Genomic DNA, 17,737 nt, shown 5'->3' with positions numbered 1-17,737 from the left:
TTTTTGTATATAGGTATTAAAGTGTTTTTTTCCATTCATCTGACATTTTCTTAGTTTTTATAATTGTATTAAATAAATTAGTTAACCATATAATTCCGTTATCACCTAAGCATTTCCAAACTTCAATTAGGATCTTATTTGGTCCCATAGCTTTCCCATTTTTCATCTTTTTTGGTGCAAACTTAACTTCGTTAACTCTAATTTTGCAAATAAATCTCATATTTTTAGTCTTTTGCTCATTTGACAATTCTAAGTTTAAGCCTTCTATTTGGTTTTCATTAAACAACTTACTAAAGTAACTTCACCATCTTTATTTAATGTCTTCGTCCTTAACCAAGACAATATCATCATCGCTTTTTATACATTTTACATTTCTTAAGTCCTTACTCTTCCTTTCTCTAGCTTTAGCAAGTTTAAATATATCTCTTTCTCCTTTTTTTGTACCTAATCAATCATACAAACTATTAAATGATCTATATTTAGCTTCACTAATGTCCTTTTTTGCATCTTTTCTTGCCTCCTTATACTTTTCAAAGTTATCCCTGTTTCTATATTTTTGGCACGTTTTATTCGAAATTCTTTTTGTCTTTAAGATTTTTTATACATCTTTATCCCACCAACAACTTTCTTTGCTATTTGAGAATCTCCCCCTTGATTCACCTAAATCTCTTTTGCTATCTTTTTAATAGAGCTAGCTAATCTACTCCAAAGAGTATTTGAATCTATCCCATCCTCTATAGTCCAATCCCCATCTTTGATCATTTTATTTTTAAATTTTATTATATTTTCTCCTTTTAGGTTCCACCATTTAGTTCTCTTACACTGGTTTATTTTGTCATTTTTCTTCCATTTTTTAATACATATATCTAACACTAAGACTCTATGTCGTGTGGTTAGGCTTTCACCTGGAATAACTTTACAATCCTTGCATGACAAACGATCTACCCTCCTAGTTATAAAAAAATTATTTGACTTCTATTTTTTCCACTTTTAAAGGTTATTAAGTGTTCTTCTTTCTTCTTAAAGCAAATATTCATTATACTAAAATCATATGACATAGCGAAGTCTAAGATAATTTCCCCAGGCTCATTTTTGTCTCCATATCCATATCCTATATGTAGCCTCTCATAATTTTTATTATCCCTTCCAACGTGTCCATTCAGATCTCATCCTATAAATATTTTCTCAGTCCCCGGTATGCCTCGTATAATACTATCCATATCTTCCCAAAATTGTCTTTTAAGATTTTCTGCTAAGCCGTCTTGAGGAGCATAAGCACTAATGATATTTATTATCTCTTGTCCTAATACCATCTTGATTTTTATAATTCTATCCCCTACTCTAATTACATCCACAATCCTCTCTTTTAAGTTTTTGTCTATTATAATGCCTACTCCATTCTTATGTTTTTCTTTTCCAATGTACCAAAGTTTAAATCCTGATTTATCAATTTCTCTAGCTTTCTCCCCCACCCACTTAGTTTCTTGAAGGCAAATTATATTAATTCTTCTTCTGATCATTGTATCCATAATTTCCATGCTTTTACCCATAAGTGTCCCTATATTCAAAGTTGTTAATCTAATTCTAGTTTCCTGAACTAACGTCTTTACCTGCCCATGTCCAGAATGATGCAGAAACCCTCGCATATTTGACACCGTACCCAGGCGCCGACACGGTGCGTCGCTTCGGGGCGACGACCTAGCCCATTTTCTCCCACTTTTCGCTACACCCGGGTGGTTCAAGTTCAATGCGTCGCTCGTAGGGGACGCCCCAGCAAATATTCGGTTAGGATTCATATCATAGTGGTCTGACAAATTTTACGCTGGTTGTTAGCTACCTAACGCAACCCTTCTCCTTTACTCGGGCTTGGGACCGGCTGTGTGAAAAAAAATTGGACATTAAGTGCATCACAGGCGGAGTTACTGAAGCCATTTCTAGAAAACCAAAAAAAAAAAAAAGAAAGAATAAACATCCTCTAATAATAGGCCTAGTTCATCTTCTAGGACTCAGGTCCTTTGTCAGAAAACCATGAACTCAAAAGTTTTTGATACAATCCCTTTCCCTTACCCATGTCAGCAATTCAGCCTAGTATTCTATCTACTAACTAATTTCCTCTCTGAAGTCTTAACAGTAGCTTGTCAAATGACAATATCTCATGTCACATCCTAATAAAATAACATTCTGTTTAAAAACTTATACGACTAAGTTATAACAATCCAAGTTACAAACAGTCATTACGTCCTAATCAAAGAACATTCTGTTTAAAAACTTATACAACTAAATTATAACAATCCAAGTTACAAACACACATTGTATTCAAATAACATTTGTTGCTATTGTAATGAACTGTTTTTGTTATATTAGCTGATTGCCATTGCAGTGGTCATCATTTATCGAAGTAAATGACTAAAAAGAATCTACTGTAAATGTGGCTAGTGGAAATTAACAATAACATCACAAAAAAGACTAGAACACCTGAAACAGTCTCATGTTCTACTTGAAATCTATGTCTTTAAAAATAAGTTTCTAGTGAGCAAAGTAGCCCTGTCAATAATTTAAATGACCAATAATTAAAATAGGAACCACCAATAATTAAAACAGCAAAGAGTAATAAATTTTGAAAAAAAAAAAAAAACAATGAGTGAATCTGGTTATTGGTCATTATTGTAGTCAGACCTTAAACATTTTGGTATATTTAGATTGAATCTGGTTCCTTAAAAATGCATGCAGGATTATCAAAAGAAGAAGTCATAAAATCTGTTACAATGAGTGTTGAGTGTCTGATCCTTGCAAAAGAACAAACCTACCAGCCTATCAAACTGCAATGTCCAAGTGTCATGCTTCATTTACATCTCCAAAACATGCTAAAATAATTGTTCAATGAGGAGTCAATTTTCCAGAAAATTTCTGAGTTTTTCTATTTTTTATATTCTGCTTATATTGGCTTCATAACTAGTCAGGCATTAACATAGTTTACTAGCTTAGAAGCAGGACAGCAGTTCCTCCATATGCTGATTTTTTGTCTGCCTTTTCTGTCCATACTAATATTTCCTAAAGCTCAAAGGTTTGGGCTGGATCAGGATAAAGACTTTTACAGAGGTGATAAAAATTATTTAGCAGATCCCTTTCACCATTTTTTGGGTTGTGTCTGTACAAAGACTCAATTGGTTGGTAAAGAGCGCCAATTTCGGGGTACGAGGATATATGATGTGGATCTACATCATAGTTTACAATTTAGACTGGCACTTGGTTTAATTCATATGTTTGCTACTCTTTACAGAGTAGAAAAGTAACACATACTTTATAATTTAGAATTTAGACTAGCACTTCTTGGTTTAAAAACTAAATTCATTATAAAAATGCTTTTTCCCTTTTATATTTGAACCTCTTTATATTTTAACACATGAACAGATGCTATGGAATTTTCCGGTCTTATTTAAATGCAGATTCCTGTTGCTGTTGCTCCAAATAATACCCTTTTTACAGCTAATAAAATAACAGAAATTTTGTAATTTATTCAAATGGAAAGTTGCTACCCAGGAACCCACCCCTCACATCTTGTCATTTGAGCTATATCTAAAATATTCACAACTTCAGCAGTCTATTGCTGGTCTTGCTTCCAAATCATAAGATATAGATATCTCACCTTCATTTTATAATGCACACAAACATATTCCATTTTTCATTTGTGTTATCTAATGAGAGTAAATTTATAAATTCATAGGACATTTAATTTAATTTTTTTTAAAGATAATATAAGTTATGTTGTTATGGCCCATTTTCTAATGTAGGTATCTAGAAATTATTGATTTTACGTGATTTGAAATTTCTTTAGGATGATTTCAAGAAAGTTTCCAGTTTACAGCAAACAAACAGGGAATGGAATGTAGCAGTGCTACCACAGAAGCATTTAGACACTAGTTGTTAGAATCTTATGATTTCCGATTCGGTTCATACAATTCGTATCACTTCTACACGAAATCGATTCAAATCTTACTAGTGAATCTAGAAACAACTGAATCATTGTGAATCTATCGATTCACCATTGTGAATCTAATGATTCGATCCAGATCTATCAATTCACACGATTCTGGATTTTACATATCCTGACAAACCCGATTAGTTTGAAATCCTAAAAAGAACATTTCTTTCTTTTTTTATTGCTTTTATTTTTACACAATTACCTTCCATTCCTTGTCTATGTCAGTTTTGTGCTAAGAAAGAGGAGAAAATAGAACTATAGGTCTGATGTTGTCTTCACAAAATCTTCTTCACTCTATTAGTATAATGTCCTGTCATTGAGAAGAAGCAACAGAACACGCACCAGCTAAGTTGGTACTCTTGTTTCATTGTTTTGTTAAGGTTCAGAAGTTGATTTTTTTAGTAGTTTGTTCAATTATTATCTTTTTTTAGGGTAATGATTTTATTCTTTTTTATCCGAGAAAAAATATGCATGAAATATTATTATTTTTTTAATTGCTGATAAACACCAAAACCCAACTTTTAATCCTTTTTTCTTGATTCCTTCCTCAAAGCTATTTATAACACATTTTTTGCTTCCACTTTTCAACATGCTAAAATATCCCTCTGATAATTTTAAATTTCAAAAAGTAATGCTAACATATCCCTCTAATAATTTTAAATTTCAAAAAGAAAATACTATTACTTGTGAAATATGGTTCTTTCCTTGACTGGATGTTAGTGGGTTATTGCAAATTTGGTTGAAGGGGGGATTTAGGCTTGGGAAGGCATCAGAGCCACCAAGGAGAGGTAAAAGGCATTGAATGTTATCCCTCACCATATTTTTGTGTGTTTGGAAAGAAAGAAAGAAATAAGAGATTCAAAGATATAGCTACTCCGCTTCAGATTTGCAAAGAGCAGTGATTGCTGTTGTTTCCATCTGGCATAGTGGGCAAATTGTTAATGATCATAATGTTATCTTCTATAATTGTGACACTTACAGGGTGGTTGATGTTTTGTACCTTGGGATGGCATCCCCTTGATGCCCTGTTAATAAAAAATTCTCTTTACGGATTAAAGAAAACTTAAATTTCTTTAAAAAAAAAACACTAAACAATTATGTTATTCTTCATTTTTTTCTACAGAAAGAAAACTCAGCAAATACTTTATTTTGAGCCCAATAAGTTAGAACTTTCTGCTTTGACTCAAAGAATTTCAGTTTCTTGTCCGTATACATTTTCTTAGCAGCCAAAAGTATTCATGATCTTAGCTCACTGAAACTCTTCTGCAAGATAAAAGATTTATCTTTGCTGCATATATTTTATGATTTTGATAACTATGATTGGAGAAACATGAATTTGAGCAGTGAAACTTCACATGCTAGTGGAGAAGCATAGAACAACTGTACTTATCTCTCCAGATATATGCGTGCTTTGTTTTGATTGTTCAGAATTTGTTCCACATCTTTTCTTGCATTGCGATTTTGCATGAAAGCTTTGGAATAAGCTATTCAGTTATTTTGGAGAAAGCTGGGTTTGTCCAAGGACAGTGGAGAGTTTTTGGCAATATCTTTTGTTGGGTTTGGTAGGAGGAAGGAAGGAGTTGGATTATGGAATTGTGCTTTATTTGCAGTGTTTTGGGGTTTGTGGAGGGAACATAACTGGCATATATTTTCTGGGAAGAAGTTATCATATTTGCTGGTGTGGGAAAAGGTTCATTTTATGGCTTCTTTATGGTGTGTGGGCATTGGAAACTTCAAGGGGATGTGCTTTTCAGATGTTCAGCGCATTTGGCATTCTCTTCTTAGGGTGTGCTGATCTTCTTTTTCTGCCTTTTACATTTTGTGTTTTTCTTTTTTTCTTTTTTTGTTTTCTCTGGGGTTTCTTAGATTTTTTTAAGGAGATGTCTTTTTTCTTTGGGGGTTCTTAGATTTCATTAAGGGGATGTCTTCTCTCCTGATTGTACATTCTTTTTACATCTAATGAATTTACTTTTCTAAAAAAAAAATACTTACAATTGTACTGATATCAAAGATTTGCAAAATGCATAATGATGCCAAAATATTTGATTGCCAACAGAACAATCAGAACCAACCTAATCAAATACCAATTCTATGAAATTCAAACCAAAAAAAAATTAAAATTTCAAAGACATAATCACAGGGTAAGTCATACTAGTAACTAGTTTTCTACCATCCACATCAAAACCTGGAACCAGCAAGTGCATTCTGTGTGAGCACCATATATTACAATAAATAAATAACCAAAAACCTAATTCTAAACAATGTATTCATTGTTTATCATTCTGGAACCTACAGAGGAGGCTAAATGGCTCCCTTTGGCCGAATGGAGGTAGGAAATTCTGTAACACATGTAAAGATTAAGGAAGAATCATTTGCAAATCTTATGTCACCAAAGCTTGTATAATGCAGAGTCAACCAGAATATAATGCAGGATCAATGAGGTAATAGAAATTAATCTACAACTAAAGATTAATTATCATTTGCAAATCTTGTATCATGAATGAACACAATAACCACTTAAACAGACCTCCTACTTCGAAGCCAATTCAAAATGATTTTTCCAGCACATTATTGTGGACAATAGCCAATGTCTCGTGATGATTTTGTGAGTGATAATATATCGTGAAGCATATATAAGGTTTTATTAGCGAAACATACCTAGGAGTCCCTGCCACAACCTCTTTCCCTCATAAACAACAGACCAATGGTACTTCTGACTTAGGAGAGACTCAGAGAGGAAAGCCAGCTTCAAATCTAGGGCTGGCAAAGTGAGTGGAGACGAGTAGAGCTAGGGGGAAGATCCACAGTTCTGCACGATAAAGAGAATGAAAGAGTGTAGAAGTGTTGCACACCTGGAATGAGCTTTCTGGTTGTACCTGCATAGAAGCGTGGCTATGGAGTCAGGAGAGAGGAGAGCTAGAGAGAGAAAAAAGGGAGAGTGGCCACCAACCAAACTCGTCATCTATTAGGGTTATCAGGGACATGGGTATGGATTAAACCAGCTTGTAGAAGGGTTTTCTTGTCTCTATGGAAAAAAGAGGAAAGAATGGAATGATTATTCCATTGAAAATCTGGGGAATGCCCATTCCTTTATCAAGAGGAATGCTTATTCTAAGGAATCCACATTCCAGTAGTATATTTTGTAACCAAACAGTGGAAAGGAATCGAGATCGGAATTGCGACTCCATTCTGGCCTTGATTCCAGCCAACCAAACATGCTGTTAATGCTTCTTGATGATGCTTTAATATTGATAATGGGAATAGAATGCCCATTTGGGATGGCTTTCAATTAAACATAATTTTTCAGTGCAAAAAATTTGTTTTGGTCGGTAAGTTGCATTCTTGGTATTGGACATTGATTTCAAACTTACAATCACTTTAAGAGAGTTTATTATTGAAGCTTTCTCCAAAACTGCTTTTATATCCTGATCATTCACCAACTAAATATTCTCATGTAAGCATAAAAGTAATTTTCCACTCATGGATCACTTTCTGTTCATAGTTGTTGCAAATGGGCCCCTAGTTACCTGATAATGAATCTATGCAGTAAATTGTGCTCTGGTATGAGGGGTTTTCTTGTCATGGGGATATGACTATATTTTGTATTAAGTAAAGAATAAAGGTGTACAAGTCTACCATTTCTTAGATAAATAAAGTTTTTGATTGGGTTCATTGTTTTCAATTGCATGTTATGGAATATTGTTTAATTTTTCTTGTAAAAATAAATTTGTCCTCAAAACTATTGTAGCATCTCTTTGCGGGTTCTTTTCTATCCTTAAGATGCAGTGGGATAAGAAACTTTCTTGACAAGCCAGATTTGATTTCTTGGAAGAAAATTTCTGGGAGGATGTGAACTGAGTGTATAAAAGGAAGGTTAAAAAATATTTATTATTATTTTGACTGTGATTCATGAATATCAGTCAGGCATATGAGTCTTACTGATCCTTCTAATACTAGGAGTTGTTTTTTTTTTTTTTTCTTTTAATGTCTCACAGAAATTGAATGAGTCCTTGTGTCTTATGGAAATTGAATGAATCTGTTGTCTCTTATAAGATTTGTAATGAGTCCATTTTGTGTATGTCCCTTTTTTGTTAATGCATTGTGTTTCTCTTGAATTTTTTTCGAGCTGAGCAGCATGAATTTGTACAGCTGGCATTCGATTGATTGAGTGCTGACTTTGTTTTTCTTCATTAAAATTGCAATGATCCTTCCCTAATGATGTTCTTGCTGTCCAAAACAAGAGTGTCTGTTCTTTTTGATAGCTTTCGTCATATTAATGAAATTTTTAGAGTTGCATATGTACTTCTATATAGAGTGCTTTATCATCAGGCACAATAACAACAGCAAAAAAACCTTGAGTTCGTTCTACATGCATGATCTAGGGCAACCGTTGTCTCAAGTCAGCATTCTTTTCAACCCTTCCTGCCTGCAATCCACCACTGGCCAATTCATTCCTTACTTCCTACAAGCCACATACCTAATTACCCATCCAGATCCAAAAGAGTTTTTTTGAAAACAAATTTAATAGGGGAACATCTAATATTCCCTATAATTAAAATTTAATTGGGAAAAATATAGGGCTTGTATGGTTGTGGAAAACAATTTTTATGTTTTCCATTTCCAATTTTCCAAATAACTACAAAAATGCTGCCTTGCTTTTCAAATTTCTAACATTTCTATAGAACAGCATTCCTACACAAATGTTGGAAAGCATGTGGTATTTTGGTAATTCTTTGGAAATCTGGAAATGGAAAGTAAAAACTGTTTTCCATAAGTAGACAGGCCCTTAATATTCTCAAGAATTTGTTTGAAAACATGGAAGCAAATGTTTTTTTTTCCCTGTGTTAGGCTCTGAAATGATATGGGAAGTTGCTTGTCAGTTCTCAAAGGTGACCGACTTGCTTATGTTGAAAGGCAGCTCCAAGTATGATCTAGATTGTACAATTCTGGAAATAATGCACTCCAGAAGTAAATGTTTAATGCCATCTTCAACCTCTAGACAGCGAGGATGGGAAAGAAATTTCTGCTACCCTCCTGAGGAACGCTGCATTTTAGTTGGAAGTATGCTTGAAATCATTTCAACAGAGGAAATTTAATCTTAAAGGCAATATAATGGTTCTATATATGTTTCCATCTCTTTTTTCTACCATAGGGTTTACAGCCTGATCCTTTTATTATTGACAAACTCCTTAACCACTGAACCATGCTTCCTGCCACACTGGTGAGTAATTCAAGGGGATATAAAGCATGGGATGAGATGGTATTAGAATTTGATAAGATGCATCAGCATTGCTTGGCTATCAAAGCATGATTTTAACCAATTAAAGTCCTTGTACCAGACCATTTTCCTCACATAAAACTCTTTATCTTTTTTCCAAAGTATAGGTTTTCTATCCTTGTTCTTTTGATAGAAAAAGAAGAAATTTTATTAAAGAGAAGAGGAAGTACAAAAGGAGCATAAAATATCCTCCTTGGAACATAAAATAGCAAAAAAAAAATAACAATATGTGGACGGCACTGCCCTCCAATCACACCGTATGTCTGAAAAAGAAAATTCCTTAAAAAAACAGATGCAAAATCCCACAATAAAGCCAAGTACTGAATTCTCTCCCAAGGCATAGACAAAGACATCTTCTTTCTTTGTGAATATATGTGCATTCCACTTCAAGCAAATCCCCCATAACACAGCAAAAAGTTCACACCTCCACAATGCCATAACATCTCCACTCCTCCCAAAACCTGAAAAAGAGAGAGTTAATAGATCCTCCAATGACTCTGGACTCACAATTTTCTCCAAATAGTCCAAATAAATTATTCCATGCCTTCCATGAAAAGGAACAATGAAGTTAAAAATGAGAGATTCTGAACTATTGAAACATAACAAACACTAGTCTTATACTAGTAGTCTGGCCAACTGGTCATTAATAGAACTAATGGAGACAAATTATAAGAATAGAATAGGTAAATTTGTAACCAGTCTCAAAGGGAGACAATATACCAGCTTGAAATGGAAACAGTATCATTACCTGCAACATCATCTTTTCCAGTTTGGAGAAGACCTAGATGTTAATTTGCTTTACAGGAAGTTCAGCTTCTAATTATCTTTAGAATAGCCTTAAATGGAATTCAGACTCTAGTAAAAGCATCCAATTTTAAAACTAGAGTGGCTTGTGGAATCATTAGCAACAAACATAATGTTTGTGGTTTACCATAACGTGCGCTCTTTAAAATGCCATTTTCTAAGAAGTCTTTACCCATCGGATTCTTGGCATGGAGCAATGTGGCAATTTTTACCCCTCATCCACCCAACAAATGCTTCTGGGTAGTGTGGGATTTAGGGAATCCATTCTGCTGAGTGATGGATGAAACATGTTCAGAGTAAGGCTCTGCCCTAGGATTGGAGTTGAAATGAGAATCATTGAATAATGGAATTTATATTGAATGGATTTTCAATAGTTTGATATCTTTTTTACCAAGAAAATTTTCTTTTTTGCATCCTAGTTGCACCCACACTGGATGTTTATTATATACACAAGCAAGATAGAGGTGCTTTTTTTTTTTGTTTCATTTTTCCCCCATCTAGTATATATTCAGTGGATAAGGCCCTGTGAAAAAAAAAAATGTACTCAATGGTTAAGTGGAAACTGGAGCTTGCCCCTCCTTACAGATGTAAACAGAATGCTGCATTTTTTTCCAAATATATGTATATTAATGAAATTATCATATTAATCTACAATGACTGATTACTTTTGTTATTTTTTTGGAAAAATCCTCTGCTAAACATCCATTTTTGTCAGGTGGCTTTGATGGAGAAATGGGCGAAAGCATACGAGAATAAGGGGGTTGGATTCTATTCAATGCATCCAGGTTGGGCTGAGACACCTGGAGTTGCCAAGAGCTTGCCTGATTTCTCCAAATCGTAAATAGCTTACCCTTTGATAGTTGTTCTAAATGAACTCCATTTATGCTTACCACCTACTTCTCTTCCAAGTTTATTAAAAAGAACTCACTATTAAAAAATGTTTTCCAGGTTCTCAGGAAAGCTTAGAACAAGTGAGGAAGGGGCAGACACAATCATTTGGCTGGCCTTACAACCGAAGGAAAAATTGGTATCAGGTGCATTCTATTTTGATAGAGCAGAAGCACCAAAACACCTGATTCTTGCAGCTACCAAAGGCTCTCATGCAGAGATTGATTCCATTGTCGATAGCCTTCGTTCCTTGTCCGGTCTTTCTTCTTTGTAAGTTAAATATAATTCTTCATACTTATAGTGTGTATGATGTTCTATGTTTTGTACAAATAAGAGATTAAATATTAGGTTTTTCAAGTCAAATTAATAGGTAAGTGAGGCTCATAAAATTTGGCTAAATGTTGTTTGTAAAAATTACAAGGTCATTGGTACCTGTACTTCATACCTGATAATTGAAAGACCAACTACATTTCTGTACAAAAATGTGGCGCTTCCTTCTTGTTCTGCATCAGAACTTCCTAGGTAGGGTCTGGAAAATGCAAAATGGAATTTCCAAATAACAATACAACAGCTGAGATTCCAACTGGGATTTCCAAGGTGGTTGGAGTCATCAGGAATTTACCATTCGATTAGGTATTCCGGGGCTTTTGGTTCACAGGCTAGGCTAGGCTCAGCTAAGGATTCTTAGCCCATGTTTGATGCTGTCAACGAAACAGCAAACTGCAAAAGATTTCTTTCCTTATTTCAGTCCACAATTATTTCCTTATTTCTCCATTTATTATTTTGTACAATTATTTCCTTATTTTTCCATTCATTATTTTGTACAGTTGGCTAAAATCATGCTAGAACTTATTTACTTTCCATGTATAGCATTCTTGTAAAGTCTATATATAATACACAGAACTCAAGGCCAAACCAATCGGCTATTCACACAATACTTTGACGTTGTATCATAGCCTGCCAACTGCTAATTTTTTTTTCCCTTCGAAGTTTGTTTTTTTGTCTTCTCGGTTTTGGATGTGTCTCTTGTTTCTGTGGCTGTTGTGGGTCTATTCTCTTCTAGAATTTTTTGGTTCTTTGTTTTTCGGTATTTCTGTGGTTGATTGGCAGTCGGAACTGCTTTCTGTTGCTGTTTCGGTGCTTCTCTGTCCTTGTGACTCTCGGCATAGCAGATTTCTTGGTTCAATATTTAATTTTTTAGTGCAGGAAGGTTGATCTTGCTTCTTTCTGTTGCTGGTTCTGGTGCTTCTCTGCCCTTGTGATTCTTGGCACAGCAGATTTCTTGGTCCAAGATTTTTTTTTGTTTTTTGTGCAGGCCGGTTGATCTTGGTTTTCTTTGTTCCTGTGTTGATTTATTTTTGGGCTTCTCGATTTTCTCCTTTTTTTAGCATGGACTCCGTACCTGTGTGTTCCAAGTTTACGGGCAACAATCATTCTATGTGGGTTTTTCGATTTGAACTTTTCTTGAAGAGGAAAGATCTTTGGGGTCATATTGATGGCACGAATTGTGCACCCAATCCAAATAAATCCAAGGATTCAACGACTTGTCCTTCATAGGCCGTGTTTGATGCCAAGGATTCAGCGGTTCGTCCTTCATGAGTTGTGCTTGATGCCCGGATTATGTCTTGGCATCTTGGCTTGGTTGAGTCACATATTGTCCCCAACTTGCGACCTTATCGCACCGCTCAATCCATGTGGACTAATTTAAAAACAATATATCATCAAGACAACGGTGCCCGTCATTTTCGGTTAGAACATGCAATTGTCATGTTTCAACATGACAATCGTTCCATCCAAGACTATTATTCGAGGTTACTGACTCTCGGGAGCGCGTGTGCCCCGGGCGGCGAAATTAAAAATCATTTTAATTTTCAAGGAAAAATAGTGAATGTCGGAGTCGCCACTAACCTTTAGTGCGGTTAGAACACATGATTACTACCTCGTTAGGGGTAGAATCGGTCTACATTACCAGAGTTAGGGTCGGGGGTTCGGTTACGTGAGGGGAAGGTACGAGCATCCCCTACGCGCCCGTTCTTACGAATGGTACCTAATTAATTTGAAATTATCCCTAAGCTAATCTAATAAGTCTTTACATTACTCCTTTTTATGAATTTATAAATACACATGAAAAATAAATAAATAAATAAATAAATAAATATAATATATACACATATATTCCCTCAGAGCTTAAGGTATGTGATGCCCGAAGGCTCATATCCCGGTAATAAAATCATAGGGAATAAAAATCAAAAATATTTTACAAATACACTCTCAAATTTTAGAAATTTTATAGGTTTTCCTAAGTATGAAAATACTAGTTTGGGAGGTTTTGGATAATAGACATAATAATTTAAACATAATAATAAAGATAAAAAATAGTAATAAACTAGAGTATTAGCATACCACAATACATACTAATCAACATACAAGTTAAAATACTAAAACTAGCACAATACAAAATACTAGATATAAATATATGGTATTTACTAAGATTCTAAACATACCACCATACTATAAGACTAAATATATAACACAAGCTAAAATATCCAACATACTAATGATAGTAGAATATAAAATATATAATATAGACTAAGATAATGACAATACCATAATATTAAAATACTACATGTACGTTATAAACAAAAAATCTCAAACTTACCATAATACACATGATCACGATAATAATAATAAATATCCACAAATATTATAATACGTAACAAATTACTATAAAACTATATATACTAAAATAGCATGATACCAAAACACCAAATATATTATATTACCTAAAATATTAAACTTACCATGATACATTATATATTAACATACTAAAAATATCATAATAATAAATATATAGTATTACTTAAGATGCTATATTAAAAGTTATCTAAAATACTAAATTAGATGTATGATGTTACTTATAAATCTTAAGTTGTTAAATACCTAATATGACTAACATTCTAGAATACTAAATACACATACAACTATAGTTCTAAAATATCACATGTACTACAACTAATCTACTAAAAATCCTAACTAATATATAACATGACCAAAATTCTAAAATACTAATAATATAATATAAAGTTAACATACAATATAAGCATGAATAAAATAAAAAATATCTTATACATAAGAACTACAACAAGATAACAACCCGAAACCTACGAATACATATTACACATACAATTTGAATATTATGCACTAAAAAAAAATAAAATAAAATATGACAATAGAAAATATTACAAATGAAATCTTACCTTGGTAATAAAAAGAAAAAATCCTACAATAATGAAGATAAACAAATTAGTATTTATAAATATGGAAATTAATTATTAAAAATCCTAAAACAATAACCAAGCAAAATTTAAACTTTATAATAAAAACATGTGTGTGCTGTGTGTGCTTTACTGTATGTGCAGTGTGTGTGTTGCTGTATGTGTTGTGTGTGTTCTAGTCCTCCAAGGTGGCTGCAAGAGAGTTGCAGAGTGGCCTGGTGGGTCTCGGGTGTTCTGGTTCTCCACAGCGGCTGCAGGAGAGTGGAGTTGTGCAGAGTTCTGTTGAACAGAGAAGAAACAGAGGACTGAAGCAGAAGGAGAGACGGAACTGAGAGAGGCGGTGTGCTGGGTTCGCCGGAGTACGGGGAGTTTGCAGAGGGGCTGGCCGTGAGGAAGCAGCCTGTTGTTCGTGCTTGTCTGCAGGTGATGTCGGAGTTGGTGCACTAGTGCCTGTGGCGTTTGCTGTGGCTGGAAGAGGCTCATGGTCCGGGATGGATCTGCTTGACTGAAGGCTCGGGTCTGTGGGGCTCCTCGGGTCTGGTTTGGTGTGGGCTTTGGTTGGAGCAAAGGGAGTTGCAGAGGAGTAGGGGAGGGATGGTGGTTGCTGGAGCTGGAGGAGAATGGCCGCTGTAGTGTCTCCAGGAAGAAGAAGAAGAAGAAGAAGAATCAAAAAGGTTTTTTTTTTTGCTTTTTGCCCTTGCCGTGCGTTGTGCGCTGCCCCCCCCCCCCCCCTCTTTTGGCTCCGTGCCTCATTGCCCTTATATAAAAAAAAATTGAAACCCTAAAACAAAACTTCCCTTTTTTGAATTTATTTTTCTTTTTCTCTTTTTTTATGCTTTTATTCTTATGGTAATAATAAAAATGGAAATAATAATAATAATAATTATCATATAAGTATCAAAAAGGTAATAATAATAATAATAATACTACTACTAATAGTAAATAATAATAAATAATTATAGCAAAAATAAAAATTAAGATACTTATTGGTAAAATAAAATAAAGTAATAATACTAATATTAAAAGTAATAAATAATAATAATAATAATAATGATAACATTACTAAAAATAATAATAGCCAAAATAAGACACTAATGCTAATAATAATAGTAATAATAATAATAATAAATAATAATAATAATAATAATAATAATAATATATCAAAAACAATAAAATAAATGAAAAATAAAAATAATTATAGTAAAGTAAAAATAAAATAAAGAAAATAATAATAAAAAAAATGAATAATAATAATAATAATGATAATAAAAATACTAGCAAAATAATAGTAAAGTACTAATAATGTAGGAAAATAATACTAATAAAATAATAATAATAATAATTAATAAAAATAAGAAAATAATAAGAGTGGACCCCTTGTTCTATTTGATTAGGGCAAAAATAGGGTGTCTACAGTCATGTTTCAACATGACAATCGTTCCATCCAAGACTATTATTCGACGTTACTGACCCTTTGGAACAAATAATCTAATTTGGTTACCACGGATGTTCATGTTGCCTCTCTTCCCATTATTCAACCTTTTCACGAGACTAGTTGTCATGATCAGTTATGAAACTCCGCTCGAAGTATGAATTTGTTCGCTTGTCTCTGCTGAATCGCTCTCATGTTCCTTCTCTTGATGTTTGTTTTGGAGAGTTACTTTGTGAATAACAACGACTTCGTACTCAAGTTACTCTGGCACAATCTCATGGTAGTTCAGGGTCCGTCCTTGTGGCTTATGCTGCTCTACTACCTTGCAGTGTTTTTGTTGCAAAGAATTTGGGCATATCACTACTAATTGTTCAAAGAAACACTACTCTTATTGTAAGAAGAAGGGTCACATTATCAAAAAATGTCATATCCACTCGCGAAATCTCAGGCCCAGGCATTACAAACTTCTGTTGTTGTACCCCACACAATGACTTTTGGGGCCCCTGACTCTTCTTTAGGTGACTCCTCTATTCCTAAACCTCCTACAACAAATTACGGCACACTGGGTACAATAGATGCTAATTTCGGCATTATCAACAATAAGGCTCCAAGGTAACAATTCTACTAAACTCTGGTATATGGACTCGGGTGCCTTTAATCACATGACGAATATTCCTACTACCCTATGTCATGTTCGGCCTTACGCTGGTCAATTTGCTATTCAGACTTCCAATGACAGTTCTTTACCAATAGCTGTTGTCGGAGATGCCTCTTCTAAGTTCACTGATGTGTTTCTTGATCCTCAGCTTTCCATGAATCTTATTTCTATTGGTCAATTAGTTGATAATAATTGTGCTGTTAATTTTTTTGGTGATGGTTGTGTTGTGCAGGACCAGGTAACGGGGGAGCCGATTGCAAAAGGACCTAAAGTGGGGCACTTGTTTCCACTACTTTTGCCTGTTCCAACACTTTCTCCAGTTTCTTATATTAAGTCTTTTGCTTGTAATAATGTTTCAGATCTTAGTATGGTATGACCTCGTCGTTTAGGCCATCCCAATACTCAGATCTTATCTCAGTATTGAACTCTAATTTACTTGGTAATAAGGAATGTTTTTTTTCATCTCTTGAGTGTGCTTCTTGCAAACTTGGTAAAAGCAAAAATCTTCCCTTCCCTTTGCATGCTAGTAGAGCTTCTCAATGCTTTGATCTTATCCATAGTGATGTTTGAGGACCTTTTCCAGTTAGTTCACATGAATAATTTAAGCACTGTGACTTTCATTGATGATCATAGCAGATTTACGTGGGTCTACTTTCTTAGCTCTAAATTTGAGGTTTTTCATACTTTCACTGAGTTTTTAGCGTATGTTGACAATCAATTTTCTGCTTCTAAAGGTATTATTCATCAACGTTCATGTACCGCTACTCCCCAACAGAATGGAGTAGCCGAACGCAAAAATTGTCATCTCCTAGATGTGGTATGTACTCTCTTGTTGGAATCCTCTGTTCCATCCTTGTTCTGGGTTGGGGCTCTGAAAACTGCAACTTGATTAATCGTTTACCTCTCAAGTCCTACTCACGGAGTCTCCCTATTTCCGCTTATTTGCTAAGCAACCTAGTTACGATAACCTTCATACCTTTGGTTGTGTATGTTTTGTTCATTTACCTCCACATAAGCAACATAAATTATCTGCTCAATTCGTTCGATGTGTATTCTTGGGATATAATCTGTGTCAAAAGGGATTTGTTTGCTATGATCCTACATTACATCGTACACGCATTTCTAGGAATGTTATTTTCTTTGAAAATCAACATTTCTTTCCTGTGTCCTTTGTACCCTCCTCTTCTACTGTGATTCTCCCTTCCTTTGAGGAGCAGTTCTCAGATCTCATCAAGTCAGTTTTCTTTTTAAACGAGGTATTATGTATACACGACGCTCCCGCCCACAGTCTCTTCCAATGGCTCATCCAATATCTGATCCTACCACGCTTGAGATTCAGTCAATTGCAGCACCTTCAGAGCCTTTGGTTCATCACTCTTCTCAAGTGTCCGTACCCTCGGATAGGTATGGGTTTCTCTCT

The 17,737-nt window shown here is 34.4% G+C and overlaps 1 protein-coding gene across 5 annotated transcripts in view; it reads left to right on the top strand.

The window, feature by feature from the left end:
- Positions 1-16,776, top strand: part of LOC131162245 (uncharacterized) — a 36,950-nt gene extending 20,174 nt beyond the window's left edge. For 4 of the 5 annotated variants that reach the window (XM_058118528.1, XM_058118527.1, XM_058118526.1 and 1 more), the window contains 3 exons: positions 10,780-10,901; positions 11,013-11,222; positions 16,550-16,776. In XM_058118528.1, coding sequence (XP_057974511.1) covers positions 10,780-10,901; positions 11,013-11,222; positions 16,550-16,559 — 342 coding nt within the window. In that variant the 3' untranslated portion in view covers positions 16,560-16,776. Of the gene's footprint in view, positions 1-10,779; positions 10,902-11,012; positions 11,436-16,549 lie in introns of those variants that run through there. The other variant, XM_058118525.1, reaches the window with a different exon arrangement.
- The last annotated feature ends 961 nt before the right edge of the window (positions 16,777-17,737 follow it).

This window comes from Malania oleifera, chromosome 8 (assembly GCF_029873635.1).
Source record: "Malania oleifera isolate guangnan ecotype guangnan chromosome 8, ASM2987363v1, whole genome shotgun sequence".
Taxonomy (NCBI): Eukaryota; Viridiplantae; Streptophyta; class Magnoliopsida; order Santalales; family Ximeniaceae; genus Malania; species Malania oleifera.
The sequence above is the reverse complement of the archived record's forward strand: the minus strand, read 5'-3'. Positions and strand labels throughout refer to the sequence as shown.